Genomic DNA, 18,626 nt, shown 5'->3' with positions numbered 1-18,626 from the left:
GAATGATTCAGCAAAAGTTTTGACATCATTTCGACGGCTGGCCGCCCGTTTGGAGGTCCTGGATGGAGCGTTTGGCACGCAGTTAGCTAGAGCTCTACCACCTTGCACAGTACTCGGGGAGCGAGAAGGAAAACTGGTCAGCAAGAACTAGGCTACAGAAGCGGAAAAAGCATGCGTCGTGATCTTAGTTTTTTTCTTATACTTGAACTCGTCTACTGATGAGAACTCTTCGAATGCTGAGGTGCCTGCCACCCGCCCCGGGGTTGTTGCCCAACAAGAATTGAGGAGATATGCACTCATAATGCGTGGCCCTCAAAATAGCAAAAAGGCTCGGATCCCGAACTGTACCGAGAACCGGATATTGCAAAAGAGCCTCGCCGTGTACTAGTGTGAGCTCCCCATTCAGCAGTGCCTGCCAAAGATGATACATTCGGGCTTGTGTCTTAAAAAGACCCCTCCGCACCTTCAATGATCCACATAATACAAACCACGGTACATCACTCCGAGTATTCGCGTGGAATTACCATGAAATTGTTCTACTAGGATCTGCGACAGGGTCTGTTGCTGGAACTGCAGCACCGAACCCGTTCAATGGCAGAGAGCCGACAGGTGCCATATATGGGTTGCGGCCTTCAGCGGGTGTGTAACTGGGGGTCTGTGACGTTTGCAAAGTATATTTAAAACAGAAAATGGCCTACATGTATATTAATGCTGAAATTCCACCAAGGAGGGGATGTGTTTACCTGGGCTGTCTGTACATGTTGTATGCACCAGCCGCCATGGTGCTGCCTGCGTAGCCGCCCAAGCTGGAGGGAGATAGGGGAGACACAGACTGCTCCTGCGAGTTGGGGTCCTCTACGCTCTTTGCCGGAATTTAATGTCTTCTGGGATTCGTTTTCTTTTGTTTTCCATCTTCCTCCTTTCCCTCCTCCGTTCGTCTCCTGCTGCTGCCCTTTGAGGCAGGTCGCACGTCAAGTTCGAGGCTTCAGGCCTTGCGGGCCGTTTCTGAGCAAAGGGGAGATGGCGATTGTCTACAAGTGCATTGCCAACAACTGCCCTGCTGTTGCTGCAGAGTCAGCTGCGCTGGCAGGGCGCAGAGGTACAAATTTGTGTACACGCAATTTTTATGGGAAGCCGCCAACGTTCCCCGCATTCACCTCTTCCCGGGTGTGCAGGAAACTTCCGAGACAAAGTAGGGCCGCTATCTGGGCGCCTCATTTGACCTCGAATAAGGCAGCAGCGCACGCAGAGCTCGCGAGGACGTGTTGCCTCGTCCCGCGCCGCGATGGCTCGACGGCTGCTGCCAGTGGGCGTTTCGCTGCTTCGGCTGACGCACAGCTTCAGCAGCAGCAGCAGGAGCCGCCGCAGTGTGGGAATGGTCAGTTGTGCCTCTCGGGAGATGTCGCGGGTGCAGCAGCCGTGGGGAGCTACTCGAGCATGGAGCTCATGCGATCCCTTTGTGTATATTCCCTCTGCACGTCCTCCTTCCTCGTGAACAACTGCGAAAAGCTTTTGGCCGTCTCCTGCCGGATCCTGGGACCAAGACTGACCTTTTGGACGATCAAAAACAGCTTTTTCAAGGTTTTCTGCGGGGGCGAGAACCTTGAGCAGATCGTGCACACTCTCGACAAGCTGAAGCAGAGAAGTAGGCATTTCGAGGACCTGGAGAGTGCCCCTTTTCTGAGAGACGCCTTTGGTCGCTTGCTCGCTCTGCTGCGCACATAGAGCCTATGTGTCTACTTGGTGCAGCCGCCCTTATTAGAGGGGTTTGTTGCTTCCTGCAGGAGTGGCTCCATTCTGCTACTTTGCCACGGCAGTGTAACAGAACTGCGGCGACTTGTTCTAAGCACCCGTTTGTGCCGCCTCGCTGCTGCTGCCGGAGCACCTGGCTGACTTCACGCGGCAGTTTTCTGGGAAAACGCTGGAGAGTCAATGCACACTGTCTTGAGCTTCTGCCCCTAAGCGTCTTGGAATCATATTTGGACGTGTGTTTCGCTTGGCCTGTGCAGATCTTGGCGCGATCTTGGATTACGCTGCCGAGCAGAAGCTGGAGACGCTTCCGGGGGTGCCTGCTTGCGATACTCAGAACTTTGATGAGGCTATTGCCATCACCAAGCAGACGATCGACTTTGCAGCTTCCACGGGGGAGCGCTTTGTGGCGATAAAGGTCACTGCTTTTGGCCTTACTGAGCCCATAATCCGCTTCAACACTTTGATCCTTCAAATCGACGAGCTTTTTGCGGAGCTTGCGGGTAAGCTTTCTACTGCTCCTGCAGCGCGTGTCTTTCCCTGGTAAACTCTCGCATTCGCTGCCGCTACGCCGGCCGTCTTGCCTTTTTCTTCCTGTTGCGCCTTTGCGATCACTGCTGCCGCTCTGCTTGCGGCGGGGAAGGGGCGAAGTGGGGGAGGGTGGAAGAAAAGTTGAAGTGGGGGAGGGTGGAAGAAAAGTGTGAAGCGGGGGAAGAGTGGAAGAAAGGGGGGCATTAAGGGAGTGTGGAAGAAAGGGGGGCATTAAGGGAGGGTGGAAGAAAGGGGGGCATTAAGGGAGTGTGGAAGAAAGGGGGGCATTAAGGGAGTGTGGAAGAAAGGGGGGCATTAAGGGAGGGTGATGGAAGAAAAGTGTGAGATGAGGGAAGGAGGGAGGCTTTGGCCTGAGCATCCCTCGAGCTTGAAGGCAGCTAGGCAATTCCGCCACTGCTTTCTTCTGTTTTGTTGTCGCTGTCTCAGGAATTGAAGGCGTTGGAGCGAATGGTCGTCCATGCCCGAGGCGCTTGGGTGAGGCTGTGGTGTCTGAACAGCAGTTCGTTTCCACGCTGTGTAAACGAGGTGTTCAAGAGGCCGAAGCAGTTGCCCTCTTCCGTGACTTGAAAGAGCAGCCGGGTGCTGACGAGGGCGGGAAGGGGGGTGTGACTTACTTCCAGTGGAGTCACAGGATTACGCCAGGCACAGCAGGTCATGAAGGCTCCCTGCGTTGCCTCTCCAAGGTGAGGAGGCTCCCATCGTGCCCCTTTTCGTAGCGCAGAGTGCCCCTTGTCGCTGTCAGCGTTGCGTCACAAGGGTGCCTGAGGAGGCTTAGACTAGGCCCGCTGTGTGCGAGGCTGCCTTCTTGTTTCAACGCTGTCAGAAGAGACCTGTCCGCACTAGATCAGTAGGCACGTTGCTTGCCAAGCACACTGCTTGCGAAGCACTCCCTGCTATGTTTTGTGCCGTACAGGTGTTGCCAGTCTTAAGCGCGGAGGAGCGATCTGCGTACGAGGGAATACGATCTCGGTTCTTCTCCGTCTGCGAGTACGCCGCACAGCAGGAGCGGCAGCCGCCAGTCCTGTTGGTCGATGCAGAGCAAAGCACCCTCCAGGCCTTCATTCATCTTCTGACCATTGAGGCACAGAAGAAGTACAACAAAGGGCGTGTCTTGATCTCAAACACGTACCAGGCTTACCTGAAGTGAGCCGTCAGCGTTGTCGCGAGCACACCGCTGCTTGGCAGTCGCCGATGCTGCGGAAGACTGCGTGGCCTTCGTCAGGAGTTTGCAGCAGAAGAGGCCCCCCTGCCACAGCTCCTACTGTGGAAAAGCTGTGTGCCAACGAGTTGTTGCACCGTTGTGAATATCAGTGTACATACGCTTGTGGCCGCTGCCTTCAGAGATACGCGTGCCCGGCTGGTTCGCGATTTGGAGCTCTCGCAACGCTTCGGATTTGTGCTGTCTCTCAAGTTGGTGCGTGGGGCATACGTTTCGATGGAGAACAAGATCACCCGAGAGACGGGCAATCCTCTGCAGGTTCACGACTCCATCGAGGAGACGCATGCGAGCTACGATGCATGCGTTCGCTTCCTTTTTGAGAACCTCAAGCATTGTGAAATATTCCTTGGTACGTGGCGGTGAAGGAAAGTATGTGTTTGCATATATTTTCTGTCTGCATAGCGATGTTGTCGCTGCATCCACGTGGCCCCTGACTGCCTCCTCGTTTCCCTGTTTTGGCACACACATCTGTGCGTGCCAAAACTAGGGAGCTGGATCTCAGCTGGTTGCGTCGCACAGTGCGCTCTTGATTCGGCTGCCTAAACCTTAAGCCCTGGGCAGAACTAACGGATTCTCGCTGCCTCATGCCTCCGTGGACTGATTGCTCTGCTCGGAATCGCAGCGCTATTGTGTTTGTTTGCTGCGCTCCCTTCTTCGTATCTCCGCGTCTTCTCAGTTGCACCGGCTGCCGCTGTTTTGGCCGCCGCTTTTGTCTGTGTTGCTTCAGCATCCCACAATGCGCACTCGCTGGAGAAGGCCGCACAACTGCTGCGTCGTGCTGAGAGCGAGATGGGGCCTGAAGTGGCGCAGAAAGTCACATTTGGCCAACTGTACGGCATGGGAGACGCCTTGTCTCACGGTTTGGCGGCTGCTGGTTTCTCGGTGTTCAAGTATCTCCCGTTCGGGCCCGTGGAGGAGACGATCCCTTATCTCGTGAGACGAGCTCAGGAGAACGGGGGGATGCTGGGTGGTGCTAGGAGCGAAGTTCGCTATCTGTGGCAGGAAGCAAAGAGGAGACTCATGGGCGGCAAGCCAGTGCACTAACTGCCTCAAGGGAGGATCGGTGCTGTGCCCAAAGCGAGTCCAGCGAAGGGTTAGAAGCATGAGAACCTTCGTGTGTATGCTAGTCAAAAAAAACGTGAATATGTATGCAGTTGTGCGTGCGCGCAAACTCAAACACGTGTATGTGTTCGTTTACAAGCAGGTGCATGCATAGTGGTACATTCCCCATGATTGTGTGCAGGCCTTTAAGCATGCTTGCTCTTTCCACAAGAGGAGCTTTCATGCAGGCTCTAAAGGCATGCATGCAAGTATGTAGCTACAATTGTGTGCAGGTCCATGCACTCTCACACATTCATGAAACCACGGGTACTGCCTTGCTAAAAATTCGACTGGAAAATGCTATCGTTGTGCTTCGGATACCCAGTGCATGCATTTCACTCGCGTACGCGGCCGTAAAATGGCAGCGCCGGTATTGTTGGGCGGTAAAGAGCTTGTGCAGCATGCATATTTACGTAGTGGCTTCTTCTGCCACCAGCCAACAGGAGAAAGGCACTTATCGTTGGCATTTTCTAAGGAATTTTCTGGTTTTTAATAGCAGCCGTGGAGCTGCTATTTTAGGCAGAGGTTTCTGTTTCGAGTTCGTTTTGGCAGCACTCTCAAATGGGGGTGCAGCGCTTCTCATCTCCTGTCGATAACCCTGTGACTTCGAAACAAATGCTGGTGTAGCAAGACATTTTCTGAGGGGTGTTTGCCCTAGACAATGTGGTTAGTTTTGTTTTACCCGGGAAAGGAGCCGTAGTCTCGAGGCATTGCTCTGTCTAGGGAGTGGGCACGCCCGTTATTGTTTGACGATAAAATGACTTAAACAGCAGATCGAACGCAGAGCAAAAGCAGCGGAGGCATTTCCGGGTTCCGGGTGCACTGGCCCAAAGGAACTGTCTTCCAAGACTCTCGCCTACAGCATTGCGCCGCCAGCATTGCGGGTATTTTTCTTGCGGTGAGCATGCTAAACAATACAGAAATAATTGAAAGCTTATCATTGGCGGGAAAAAAGGCTCCAATGAGCAGTTTGTCGTGGGAGGGGCTCTAGTCGGCAAAATGAAAACCCTGCTTCCCCATAAGTGACCCTGCTAACTGCGGACGCTGCAGCATTCCAAGGGGGAAGCACCATTTAAAACTTGAAAAAAACACGTCTTACGAGAAACACCTTTGCTGATGCGGAGGTTGGAGAGGAAAAACAGCAGAAGGGATATTCGTGCTGCTTGACTGTCCACTGGGCAGCGTATACGTCGAAGAGAATGTTGCGCTGGGAAGAAGCGCGTAGAACATTTCGGCCAACTCTTGCCAAGGAAAACAATAAAACCGACTATCTTAAGGATAATTTCAAGAGTGTTTTACAATAGCCCGTCCATTTGACCCCTGTACATCGAGTTGAAGGGGACCCAGCCCCCTAGAGTCTGGCGCCAGATTACCGTAGCCAGGGCATATATTGCTTTTCTATTAACTTTAAGACGCTCCACCGCTCATTTCAACAAATTTTTGTAGGTTATGTATGCACGTGACAAAAGTGCTTCGAGGGCGGCAGCATGTTACACTGGCTGCTCAGGTCACCGTTGAGTTAATACCGCGGAAGTCTAGCGCGACAAACGCTAGAGGCCTCTCTGGGATCGTGTAGGTCTAGCAGACGATCCCAGAGAGCCCGTTGTGGTAGACTGCACAGCCAAAGGAAAGATGCCAGTCTACAAGAAAGTTACTCTTCTTGGTTCGGGCTCCTTCGGCAAGGCTTTTCTCGTAATGGAAAAAGGAGGTGATGGCACGAAGTAAGAAACTGTGGGATATTTCACGCTGGAGATGTAGAAGCAGATGGTGTTGGTCGACTTACTGCTGCAGCTCCCCCTTCAGCGCTTCAGAAGCGGGTTATGCATTGAATGTATACTGAAATGGCACCTACGTGGACAGCAGAGGCACAAAGAAGAGGAGAAACGGGGGGCTGCACTCCCTTGTTGGTGTGCAGGTTTGTGCTGAAGTCGATCGACATGTCGGGGATGGACGCAGTGGCCAGAGAGGAGACACTCAACGAAGCCAAAGTACATTAACCAAGCTGCCTCCTAAATCGATCCATGCACTCGGATTCGTTCTTCCATCCTGTCCAGCTGTCGCTTCCAGTATTCAGTAAATCCCGTTCCCGTCCACCACCATCTACCCCAGCTTCGTGTGCCGTGGCAATTGCGCTGAACACCTGCGCTTGTCCCTTTCTGGGCTTCCACCAATGAATTTTTCGGGTTTGCTGCCAGCCCCCGCTCTTTATCCTTTTCGTTTCGCAGGTCTTTGCATGCATCCCGCCGCATCCTTTCATCGTACGATATCGACGGAGCTACATTCTGGAAGACCAGCTCTGCATTGTCATGGAGCACTGCGCAGGCGCGTACTTTGGTCATGCTCGAGCCTGCCTCACCATTCTGCTCCTCCGTACCCTGGTCATTCCTCTGCATTCACCATTGTTTGATAAAATTGTACCCACTGCTTGAAGTTTTCCTAATTCCCACTCAAGACCACAATCCCTGCTCTTCTGCTGCTTCTTGATGGCCCTTGGGCTCCTTCGTTGACGCCGACACGACCGCTTGTTGCCAATTTCGAGCGACTTGTTGCTGCACTATCTCTTCTGCGCAGGGGGAGATATGCATAGCAGGATTCAGCGCCAGAAGAAAAAAAACGAAAGGTTCCAGGAGGCGCAAATCACCCTGTGGCTCGCCCAGGCTCTTTTGGGTTTAAAGCACCTCCATGAGAGACATATACTGCACAGAGGCACGGTGCTGTTGATAAACTTGTCTCTTTTCACGCTTTTCTCTTCCACTTATCCAGAAAAAAGAGAAGCATACATGCATTTAGGCCTGCTCATTCAATCGATCTCACGCTGCGTCGTGTTGCTGTGCTCCGTCGGCCTTTTGTATTGACTCTGCGCTCTGGTAGACTGCTATCTCGCAGACCTGAAGCCACAAAATTTGTTTCTTAATGAACGTGACGACCTGTTGATCGGAGATTTCGGAATTGCAAAAGTGCTGGATTCCACTCATTCTTGTGCTAGGACCACCATCGGCACTCCCTACTATTTCAGCCCGGAGCTCTGCCAGGTGCTTTTTAGAGCAGAGCCTTCTTGTTCCTGGCGCTGCATTTGACCCCTTTGCCGTGGTATCACATGCTATTCCTGCTGGCAGTCCGTTCTTTGTCCCTTGTGGCCCTCGCAGCGCGGTGTCGTTAGCATTATCTTTTTTGAATCTATGACACTAAAGGACCTCCTCTTTTAGCACAATCTCCCGCGCCGTAAACATTCCTTCATCCTTTGGCTAAGCTGCAGTACTCCTAAATGCCCTCGTGTGCTCCGCGCGCGCGCTGTTCTTCTGGTGTTTTGTATGCATATTCTTCCTTGATACGGGTTTGTTTCTTTCTTTTTTGCAGCAACATCGCTACTCCTTCCCATCGGACGTATGGTCACTAGGTTGCATTATCTACGAAATGGTATCGAATGCCCTCCCTCACGTGCTTTTTAGCCAGTTGATTCGTCATAGCCACATATACACAAAAAGCATGAACGGCGACGGTTCTTTACCGCAGAGCTAATAGCCTCATGAGAGAGAACCCCATAAGATCAAGAAGAAGTCCATTGCCGACATCAGAAAAAGAATGCTGATCTAGCTAGGTTCATTGCCCAATTGAGGCATATCTTCCACTTCATCGTATATATATATGTATGTATATGAGTGATGTGCGCTCAGTGCGCCCTGGCCGTTCCCTTCAGAGCTCAGAGTCTTAAGTGTCTCGTAAAAACGATTGCGAATACACCTGTAGGCGCGCATCCTCCTCTTAAAAGTGCAATGGAGCCTCTGTGCGTAGAGTTCTAGGATTCACTTCAGAGACAACCAGTGTAGACAAATGCGGCAGACAACATGCTTGACCATCAAAAGTAGTGGTGGCAGAAGCTCCTCATCTATCATGCATTACCATGGCTGCCTCGACTCTTAGTGGTGCTCCTGCTGCAGCGCCAAGGTATGTACAAAATTCTGGTGTCACCTCTTTCACTAGGTCCCGGCGGTCCCTTCTGTGTACTCCGCGGAGTTGAGGCAGCTCGTGACAGATATGATGCAAAAAGATCCAAGCAAGCGCCCTACCGTGCACCAAATGGTCTCTTTGCCTTTTATCCAGGTGCGTTTATACAGCAGCGGCGATGAGCATGTATTCGGTGCGTTCTGGGCGTCTCACTGAGCGTTTTCAGTTGTTCTGTTCCCTCTGCTGCTGCGTGCCGTCAACCTCTTTGAACCAGACAGCAATCCGAGACATTACATCCAGGACTGCCTGTACACCCCGCCGTGATTCTGAGTTTCCAACGCCACTCAAGAATCTGGAAACCTCACTGAGTTTGCCAAAGGGAAACTGCCGGCTCTCTTCGAAGCCCTAAGACTGGGAGGAACGCTTGCAAGCCTACATCCTCGCGAGGTAGAGTACTTACCAGTCATGGTAAGACCTACGAGGGTTACATGTCATCTGCATGTATGTGCGCTATATACCAGCAGAAGTAGAAATAAACACGGGGCACTCCGGCCACCCCAGCTGCTCAAGAACTCGTAGGCCGTACGTACGCCAGCTCCTGCCTTCCCTCCATCATTTTCACATCTACAGCATACCTTCGAGGGCCTCCTGTGAGATGAAAATGCTGCCTGAAGCCTCTCCAGCTTTTAGAGGCTGATTCACAAGCGTGAAACTCCAGCGTTGCGACAACTTAGACACCAGCTGCACTGTGTGCGTATCAGCCGTGAGTGACAACTGTGGCTTCTGCCGACCGGCATAAACCAACAGTATTTAAGGAGACTGCAGAAGCGATAAAAGGTTAGGAAGTGCACGTGCTGCTGCATTTGCTAAAGAGCAACAGAGGCGGCTGCAGCGGCGCCGCACCCAGCGAAAAAGAATGCAGGGGGGCGTATCTAGGGCTTCCGCAAAAGCCGCACTCTAACATGGAGTGTAAAGTGCTCTTGCGAGTCAAATGTGGCATTTGGCACCGTATCCCTAGGGTAAAAGATGAGTAAGGATGGCAGCTGCCTTTGAATGTGCTGCTGCCTATGGTATTTTAGTACATCCACGTCAGTGACAGCCACCATTTTAAACACGCCCCGCGTAAGCGACCGCCCCCTCAAGAAGACACAAAGGCAGCTAAACTGAGCAGTTTCTGTACAAGACCTCTCCGTAGAATAAAGCTAAGAGCAGCCGCTGCAAGCAGCGTCTACAGCACGTGGTGCACCGCTATCTAGAATCTAATGAGGTAGTCCAGAAGGCCCCTGGCAGCTTTTGTATCGCCAGCCTTTCCACAGTGAGCCAGATATCCATCAGGGCGTATGAGGGAAAAGCCGCAGCTGCCCTCCGCTCCATCAGACGCGTGAGGGTCTGAGAGACACAACCCGAATTTGCTCTGTAAGTCTCCCAGAAAGTCGATAAGCACAAATCCTGAGGTTTCCCTGCCGCCGCCGCTAGCCTGCTGCATCTGCTGCACGAGAGCTGGGGGCAGCAGCTGCATCAGCGGGCGCTGCACGAGGTGGTATTCTTCTGCCTTCCCCTTGGAAAGAGCATGTGACACGACTCCACAAGGAGCGGAGGCTGCATGCGCAGGGCCTGACTGGAAATGGGGCTGATGAGGCAATAGCACTGAATGGCTTTTGGCGGGGAGCGAGCCGCGCGAGTTGCCACGAATAATTTCCGAGGTTATGCTGGTGGATGTCGCAGTGGTGTGCAGAGCCGCTGTTTCGCCGTGGAAACACCAGACTACGCGGAGATTGGAAGCCCACAGCTGCTTCCCCGTTGCTGCCGCCAATGCGCGAGCACGAGGATATGCCGTGTGACGACGTAAAAGCCTCTCTCCTGCAGCAGCAGCATGGATGCGAGGACCACCTAGAGAGCTCAAGCGGCTTGTCCCCTCTCTAGAAAAGGAACTCTCATCGTCGAAGTCACTGCCTTGGTCTGCCTCGCTTGGCTCGTCCTCTGGATCCGAGAAACTGGAGCCCCTTAAGTCTTTGCTGCCCATCTTTCCCCCCTCCCTGACTGCACCCTCGGGGTAATCAGCAAAATACGCCGCAGAAAAGGGAGCAGCAAGGCTCTGGGAAGCAAACAGGGAAGGCGCTGACGGTGAGACGCGGTGAACCGTGCCATCCGTGAAGGAGGCATGATGCCCCCCTGCAGACTTGGCAGAGGCCAACACAGCAAGTTGGCAGAGGCGGGATAAAGTGCTCACTGCCTCGTTGTTGTAGCGGGCTGCGACACAAGAGCAACCGCAAAAATCTTCAACACGCCGCATTATGAACATGCGCTTTAATGCTTGGGCCGTAAAATTGCTGGGCTAAGAAAGAGAGAGCCTACGGCGTCAGTGACAACATGCGGGGCAGTCTAGACACACGCCACGCCACGCCACGTCAAGTACACATAACGTGCCCAACTACCTGCCACTCTTGCTCATACAGGCTTCCAGTGTAGGCTAGTTCTAGCCGCATCACATGCACACGAGCGTTTGAGGGCGCAAGGAAGCGCCACACACAGCCCACTGCTCCCCACTCAGCGACCCCCTTGCATGCAGCGGAGGCAGCAGGATCCTACAACAGCGGCTCGCAGTGTGCAGCAGCAACGTGAGCACCCCTGGCAAATACAACAACAACATGCGCAGCAAGTGCCTAGGGGTCGTTCGGAGTCTCACAAACAAGCGGTGCTCCCGCGATTTCGCATCCAAAGATGTTCTGCTTCCTTGCCCCCAGGGGGAGAAGCATGACGTGCAGCAACAGCAGATGACGACCCTTTCCCAGCAGCTCAAAGAGGTAGCCAGCTACCGGATCCGGCAGATCTGCTGCGTTCACCCGTGGGATCTAAACAGACGAAAACAACAAGCACACACCCACCCACACACATACACATACAGTTATGCATACATTCACACATACATTTCTTGCTTGCTAAGGCCGCCAAGAGAAGCAATACGCATGTTTTCATGCAGCTGCAGATGGTGGGTGGTGCAGGTGCTCAGTAGGAGCTGAGCAAAGATTCGACACTAATACGCACTGGCACACAAAGGGCACGCGGAGAGTAGTAGGAGCAACAAATGGAGAGGAAAGCGGCAGCAGCATTCAGCAGCAGGATCGCAGGGAAGCAAAGGCAAAGGACCATGAAGGGCCACGCAACAGCATTCATCGATCGATGCAGAGATCGCGAGAGGGAGAACAGGGAAAAACCGTTGCTAGTTTCGTGTTTCTGACTCTCGCTACTTTGACGAGACAGTCTGGAATCCTGCATCCCGGCTTCAATCCCGACATGAAGGACATGTCAGCACACCCCAGTGCCACGCTGTAGCAGAACACAGCAGCAATCCCTCAGTTTGTTGCAAGTCACGGGAATTGCGCCTGCTAATGGTGCCCTTGCGCGATTGGCTCGGTGGCGGGTGTCCAGACAGCTGGCGACTGGGACTCCAGACGGGGTGTTCGCCAGTGAACGAGCTACCCGTACCCATAGAAATTCTCAGAAATACATGTTAGAGAAACACACGCACATACACATATACATCACTTATTGTCGGGTGCGTAGAAGAGCAGCCACACAGCCGCACGGTGGCAGCACTCGCGGCCACTAAGGGGGGCGTCCTCCTTGCCTTGGATGCGGGTAAGAAATGTGTGTCATCAGAATTGTCTGTCGCAAGCTCCTCGCCGTGCCAGGCAAATGCAGCGCTAGCGGGGCAGCCATGCGAAGAAGGAGCCGGGAGAGGACGCCTAAAAACACGAGCAGCAGAGGCATCATTCCCTAGGAGAGGCTGCACCACAAAGGAAGGCTGCTGGCTAAGGAAGCAGCACTGACAGGGGAGGAGAATGCCAAGATCCCTCCGCGCACTTCTGTGGCGATCTAGTGCACAAAAAGTTGCACCAATTCAGATGATCAACAGACGCGTGCCGCGTCCTTACTCTTCGAATTGCCTGCCGACAGGACGAGTTGGAATACCCGATCCGTGAGACACACAACTTGTTCTGCGGGAACACGAGAAGAGAGAGAGAAACAGCGCAACCCCGTATGTTCTGAACATAGCAGCTTCGGTGGCACTGCCAAAACGACACACAAAAGCTTTTAGTAACATCTGTGCCTATAGCTTTGTCCGCGCATTTTTAAAAAATCGCGGTCCTCCCATCCCGAACTGTTTCCTGAATTCTCTTCGGCTCGTCTAAGAAGAGCCACTGCAAACTCGCGTGCCACACATCAGTAATGCCGTTTGTTTGCGTCGTCCAAAAGAGGCCCCTTTTATTGCATGCATGCCTTTCAGCCCGATTCTCTTTTGCATTCTCCTCCCTCTCTCCCTCTCGCCTCGTCTCCCCTGCCATCCATCCATCGCCCTCCACCTCCACCTCCACCACCAACCAGCAACCTCCACCACCACCAACCACCACCACCAACCACCACCAACCACCACCACCAACCAAGTTCTCTTTTTCTAGCTTACGCGCCGCATGTCTCGTCTCCTCCGCATACGAGTCCAGAAGCTGTGTTGCTGCACCTAGGCGAAGTACGCGGGCCAGCTTCCACCCCAAGTTGTAGGCGCTCTGTACAGTCAACACAGGTGCATGCGCAACGCACACCCCTACACGCAGACTGCGATGCGCAGCTATCAGAGAGGGAGAAGAAGCTGTGCCAGCCGTGCACACATTCCAGCCAGGCACCGCAGTACCAGCTGAACCCCAGCAGAGGGAGACATAATCACACACGCCTATATCTGATGCATGCATGCACGTGCCCGCATGCAGTGCGCATCAAACAAGAGGAAACCAAGCGCCTTGACATCCAGTGCGGAGACGACCTTCGCACGTCATGCCAAGAAGAAAAAGAGAATGCCCGGCCGTGAAGGAAGAAAAGGAAGGCAACAGAGACAACTCGAGCCTCCCTGTCTTCTTCTTCATTCCCTCTCTCCCACACACATGTTCTCCAGCTGTACATGTGGACACATGTCCTCGATGGAAAACGCGTGAAGAGAGTAGCCGAGGCGGTACCACTCAGCTGCTTGCTCACGAAGCGGTGCGCTGAAGCCGTGCATATCCATGTGCATATCATCCATGTGTATATCCATGTGTATATCCATATGTACATATAGATATACATATTTTATATCCAAGGGCCAGGCATGCATGCACCCCCCAACTGCTCGAGCACGAGCCGTTCGAAGCGAAGCTTTCGCGCACTGACCTGCATGCCAAGATTCATCCCCTGACCCAGAGCTGGAGGATGCAAGTGAGCAGCATCTCCCGCAAGGAGCAGTCGCTTGCAGCGCAGAGCAGAGGCGATGCGCACTCCTGTTCTGAAGACTGAGAACCAATGCACTTCGCTGACTCGACAGCCGACAAACACCTGGGAGGGAAAGCAGCAGGCGACAATGCGGATTCGTCTGCCCCAGTTTCGCAGAGACCACAGCTACCGTAGCTCGCACTTGAGAAGCCTGAGCCTGCGGATGCTGCTCTGGTGGCTTCTACACATCTGTATCTATGCATGTCTGTACGTCTATCGCTACAAATACTCGGCGACGCCGTGTGAAGCAGAGGCGCCTTGCACCTTGGGGTGTCTTGCATCCCTTAAGAGGTGTCTTTGCCCACCCCGCCGATTGCTGCTTACGCGCTCAAACTGCTCCAGCAGCTCTGCCTGACACTGCGCCTGACTTCCTTGCCGCCTTGCTGGACTGCACGTTCGTTCGCTCTCCCCCTCGGCAGCAACAGCAGCGGCTGTCGCGGCAGCAGCGGCTGTCGCAGCGTCTGTATACGGCGAGGTTGAGGGCCTTACAGAATTGGCTGCCGAGGAAGGCTTCTCCATGACAACCCTCCAGCGAAACTGCGCATTTTCTACCGGCCGAATGCTGCGCTGCTGCAGCAGCAGTTGCTGCCGTCGGCTGGCGCTGCCGTTGCTGCCGCGTGTTTCCGCTGCAATGCCAACGTCCGCTGCTGACGAGGAAATCAACATGGGGATACACACAGCGAACCCCTTGGGTGTGAAGTGCAGTTCTGCAGTGTCACCCGCCGCAGATCGCCTTCCTAAAGCCATGAGACGCGCTCTCTCGGCTTCCCCAGGCTCAAGGGCCGCTTCTGCCGCTGCATGCAAGCGTCTACGCAAACCAGAAAGCAGCCCGTCTCCCCACAAGCCGCCTCCAGGCATTGCCAGGCCGCTGCACGGGAGCCATTGGCAGCTCTCCGCTTCGAGGGAGTGATGCTGCTGCTGCTGCTGCTGCTGCTCTGGCAGCGACGGTTGCTGCTGCAGCGAGGACAAAGGCAAGAGGGGGGGGGGGCGCTGCTGGTGCTGCTGTTGCTGCTGCTCTTGCTGGCAAGATAGGTCAGACGAGAGTCTGCGGGAAATGCCTCCGTTGGGCTCTGGAGACGGAGAAGCTGAGGTCGTCATGGCAGGAGATGCGGCAGCGGCAATCAAGGGGGAGGGGGAAGAGGAGACAGTTGAACTGCCGCTGGAGGGCAGAGTGGGGGTGATTTGTACGTCTGCCACGAAGAAGGAACGTGGATCCATCTTGCCCTCGAAAGAAATACCTCCTGCCTTCCGCACTGCGGATCGCGAGCCGTCACACCCCACGACGTACTTACAGCAAATTACGCCAAATCGAACAGGCAGCTCTTCGCCTGGCGCTGCTGCTGCGCCTCGGGGGTTGTACCGGCCGAAGTGTACTGACACTGGGAAGCCCAGCAAATTGGGGGGGCTCTCCTGCCGAGGCGTTTCGCCGTCGGCCGCAAATAAGGGAAACGATGGCTGCTGCTGCTCTTGCTGCTGCTGCTCTTGCTGGTGCTGAGGAGGCAGAGGAGGAGTCTCATCCTGCTGCGGAGTTTGCTGCCCCTCCAGCGTTTCAGCATCCGCTTGCTCCAAACCTTCGTGAGGCGAGCGAAAAGAGCTGCCGCTCGAGTCCTCGCGCGAGGGGGTTCTTGCTGTTGCCTCCTGCTGCACGCTTTTCTGTTGCTGCTGCTCTTGCTGCTGCTTCTTCTGCTCGACGGGGAAGGAGGCAGGTTCGTCCGTGGAGAAGCCTTGGACCTGCCACACGGCAACGGCCCGATGAACCTGATAGCCGCATGAAAAAAATACACAAAAAACGAGCAGCAGGTGGTTCTGTGCAAAAAATCGCTTGGAAAGCGCGAAGTCTTTGTCGCACGGGCCAGAGCCTGCCCAGCAGAGCAGCCGCAGGAGGAGCAGAGCCGACTGAAATTCTGGCAGTTAGAGCGCTGGGCGTGGAGGAGTGTGTAATTGACAGGGGTGGTAGGACAGGGGTATGGGGTAGGGATGGATCTCGCAGCAATGACTTGCAGCGATGGGGGGGCGTGCAGATGCAGCACCCCCCTGTTGCGTCGTCTGCCAACTGTATTGGCATCCGTTTCCGTGCAGACCGCTGTACATACACCCGGTTTTCACATAAAAACGGAAAACGCATGCAGTCAGGCGCCTCACCTTGTGCCCCAGCTGATTGAGGCGCTGCTCCAGTATCTGACAAGTTGTCGCTTGCGGCAGGATGAGAACAAAGGGGAAGGGTGTGCCGCTGCTGCAAGCTGCAGCAGTCTCCGAGCTGTCGCCTGCGCCTCCCCGAGCTCCTGCCAGAGAGGCAAAGGCTTTCAAAGGGGGCACGCGCACGGGAACTGCTGCAGACTCCATCAAACTCAAAGGGACAGAAAGCGCCTTCCTGCCGCTAACCCACAGCTCGATAGCCCTGCAGCGAAGCCCCAGGGTCAAAAAGCTGGAAGCCACTCCCAGGTCCTGCACACAGAGCATGCATGCACATACACAGTGTACATACACCTTGTACAATGCACAACGTGCATGCACGATCCACATTCATGCACATTGCACATACACAGTGTACAATGCACAATGCACAATGTGCATGCACATTGCACATACGCAGTGTACATACACAATGTGCAATGCACAATGTGCATGCACATTGCACATTCATGCACATTGCACATACACAATGTACAATGTACAAAGCACAATGCGCATGCACATTGCACATACGCAGTGTACATACACAATGTACAATGCACAATGTGCATGCACATTGCACATACGCAGTGTACATACACAATGTACAATGCACAACGTGCATGCACATTGCACATACGCAGTGTACATTCATGCACACACACAATGTACATACACAATGTACAATGCACATTCATGCATAAACACAATGTACAATGTGCATACACAATGCACAATCATGCACATACACACACATCTACACACACACATAAATACACATACACACACATCCACACACACACACACACACACATACACACACACATACATATACACATACACACACACATATATATATATATATATACACACACACACATGCATACACACACGCATACATAGACATACACACACATACATGCACAGACAACCGCAGGAAGTACATCAACCACACGGGCTTCTGCGAAGGCTGATTAGAGACCTAATAAACCTCCAGTCGCAAGAGAGACACAAAATCACACAGAGAAGTGTAGCCAGAGACACCCCTATGTACATGAATATACTGATAATGTGTTTATGTACGTAAACGCAAAGTACGAGCAGGGAAATAAAGGGATCCTTGGAGAGTGGAAACAAATGTGCGCTGAAGCGTGCGGATATTTAGCAGCTGCCACCCCACGAGGCACGGGAGGAAACTCTGGCGCAGCAAGGAACTAAGCGATAGGGCACCTCGAGAATTTCCAGGGTCCGTGCATGAACTGTCAACGCTCTGCTTTCGGAAGGCGGATGAGGAGCCGCATCCAGAAGCACAAAGGAGACACCTTGAAGTGCAAGAGACAGCGCTAACGTAAGGCCTGTTGGTCCTGCTCCCACAATAACCACATCGGTGTAAGGCGGCAAACTGTCGAAAGCGGTGCTCCTGGAGGCAGCATTACTCAGCAGCGGGGGAACAGGAGAGGGGCTGCCTGCAGAGGCACGCTTCTGCTGCTGCTGCTCATGCTTTTCTTGCTGCTGCTGCTGCTGCTTTCCTTGCTGCTTCTGCTGCTGCTCTTCTTGCTGCTGCTGCTGCTGCTTCCCAGGCTCGGTAGCTGTGCTCGCCCCTCTAGAGACGCTGAAGGAAGAAGAGCTTGGAATGCTCATTTTCCCCTTCCGGCTCCTTTCTAGCTGCTGCTGCTCCTGCTGCTTCTGCTGCTTCTGCTGCTCCTGCTGCTTCTGCTGCTGCTCCTGCTGCTTCAGCTGCTGCTTCTGCTGCTTCAGCTGCTGCTTCAGCTGCTTCAGCTGCTGCTTCAGCTGCTTCTGCCGGGTGGGTGTGGATCCTCTGAGTGCAACCTAGAGGTCTCCAGTTGCGCTTCTAAAGTGCAGAGGGGGCAGCAAATTTTCGGACCCCCTTCTTAGATGACTGCTTTTGGTGCTCTTGTACGTTCGTGTGCTCGCCTGGATCAAAGCGCCGAGTGCGTTCTTGGCTACGAAGGCCGTTGCAACTGTACTTGCTGCGCTGCGGCTGGAGCCGAGACTGCTGCTGCCGGGTGCGGGCATGAGTATTTGGAGCTGTGTATATATATATCACCCGTACCAAGCTCCAGAGCGGCTACGGATGCTGTTTCTGCTGCATCCACGGAGCAGTCTCGAAGGAAGGAGGCCCTCTAGGATCTCGCCATACGTGGCTGCTGCTGCTGCAGCCACGAGCCTTGCTGAAGCGTGTCTCGAGCTCCTCTCTAGCCTGCGCGATGTGCGCTGCTGCCGACTGTAGACATATATAGAGTGGTGTCGTAATAGGCTTTGACTGCTGCGCGTGCCTTTTGTCCGCTGCTCCCCCCCCGCGCGGCGAAAAACCGAAGGGCAGCTGCGGACCGTGCGTGCTGGATTCTATCGTGAGAAGTCTTTTTCGACGTCTCTCAACAGACTCTTCTTTCTTCTCCCAGTTCAGCCGATTTTCTATTGGTGTTGCAGTGGGGAATCGTCGTGCGGAGGAGCTCGTTGTCTAGCAGCGGTCGTTAGAAGAAGGGGCAATGCCATTTGCCTGTGCCCAGGCTGCTGCAGCTACCGGCCGGATTTTCATGGGCAGGCGCAGGGGGGCTTCATGGAT

The 18,626-nt window shown here is 53.9% G+C and overlaps 3 protein-coding genes across 3 annotated transcripts; 2 read left to right on the top strand and 1 right to left on the bottom strand.

Annotated features, from left to right (window-relative positions):
- Nucleotides 1-1,020: 1,020 nt before the first annotated feature.
- Nucleotides 1,021-4,564, top strand: LOC34622659 (proline dehydrogenase 1, mitochondrial). Its single transcript, XM_026334767.1, has 7 exons — nucleotides 1,021-1,254; nucleotides 1,345-1,645; nucleotides 2,010-2,252; nucleotides 2,728-2,984; nucleotides 3,215-3,444; nucleotides 3,643-3,869; nucleotides 4,248-4,564. Exons 1-7 carry the CDS (start codon nucleotides 1,021-1,023, stop codon nucleotides 4,562-4,564), a joined length of 1,809 nt encoding a protein of 602 aa, XP_026190552.1.
- Nucleotides 4,565-6,253: 1,689 nt separating this feature from the next.
- On the top strand, nucleotides 6,254-8,782 carry LOC34622658 (serine/threonine-protein kinase Nek1). The gene is made up of 8 exons (XM_026334766.1): nucleotides 6,254-6,342; nucleotides 6,537-6,609; nucleotides 6,847-6,943; nucleotides 7,193-7,327; nucleotides 7,508-7,653; nucleotides 7,979-8,059; nucleotides 8,296-8,409; nucleotides 8,603-8,782. Exons 1-8 carry the CDS (start codon nucleotides 6,254-6,256, stop codon nucleotides 8,780-8,782), a joined length of 915 nt encoding a protein of 304 aa, XP_026190551.1.
- A 1,036-nt stretch (nucleotides 8,783-9,818) lies between these two features.
- Nucleotides 9,819-17,548, bottom strand: LOC34622657 (the record flags this gene model as incomplete). Its single annotated transcript, XM_026334765.1, has 10 exons — nucleotides 9,819-10,816; nucleotides 11,253-11,418; nucleotides 11,806-11,893; nucleotides 12,195-12,312; nucleotides 13,032-13,131; nucleotides 14,192-14,775; nucleotides 14,926-15,127; nucleotides 15,272-15,625; nucleotides 16,010-16,312; nucleotides 17,270-17,548. Coding segments are annotated over 10 exons (3,192 nt in total), but the record flags the coding sequence as incomplete, so codon positions are not given.
- Between the last annotated feature and the right edge of the window lie 1,078 nt (nucleotides 17,549-18,626).

Source organism: Cyclospora cayetanensis, unplaced genomic scaffold, assembly GCF_002999335.1.
Source record: "Cyclospora cayetanensis isolate NF1_C8 unplaced genomic scaffold, CcayRef3 CcayRef3_contig_5, whole genome shotgun sequence".
Taxonomy (NCBI): domain Eukaryota; phylum Apicomplexa; class Conoidasida; order Eucoccidiorida; family Eimeriidae; genus Cyclospora; species Cyclospora cayetanensis.
Note: the sequence above shows the minus strand (reverse complement) of the source record. Positions and strands in the feature narration are given on the sequence as shown.

Excerpts from the sequence above, each read along its gene's own strand:
- LOC34622659 (XM_026334767.1), top strand. The coding sequence starts at position 1,021 with ATGGCGATTGTCTACAAGTGCATTGCCAACAACTGCCCTGCTGTTGCT. Across the intron at positions 1,646-2,009 it reads CGACAAGCTGAAGCAGAGAA|ATCTTGGCGCGATCTTGGAT; the intron begins GTAGGCATTTCG and ends TGGCCTGTGCAG. Across the intron at positions 3,870-4,247 it reads GCATTGTGAAATATTCCTTG|CATCCCACAATGCGCACTCG; the intron begins GTACGTGGCGGT and ends GTGTTGCTTCAG.
- LOC34622658 (XM_026334766.1), top strand. The coding sequence starts at position 6,254 with ATGCCAGTCTACAAGAAAGTTACTCTTCTTGGTTCGGGCTCCTTCGGC. Across the intron at positions 7,328-7,507 it reads GAGACATATACTGCACAGAG|ACCTGAAGCCACAAAATTTG; the intron begins GCACGGTGCTGT and ends GCTATCTCGCAG. Across the intron at positions 7,654-7,978 it reads TCAGCCCGGAGCTCTGCCAG|CAACATCGCTACTCCTTCCC; the intron begins GTGCTTTTTAGA and ends TCTTTTTTGCAG.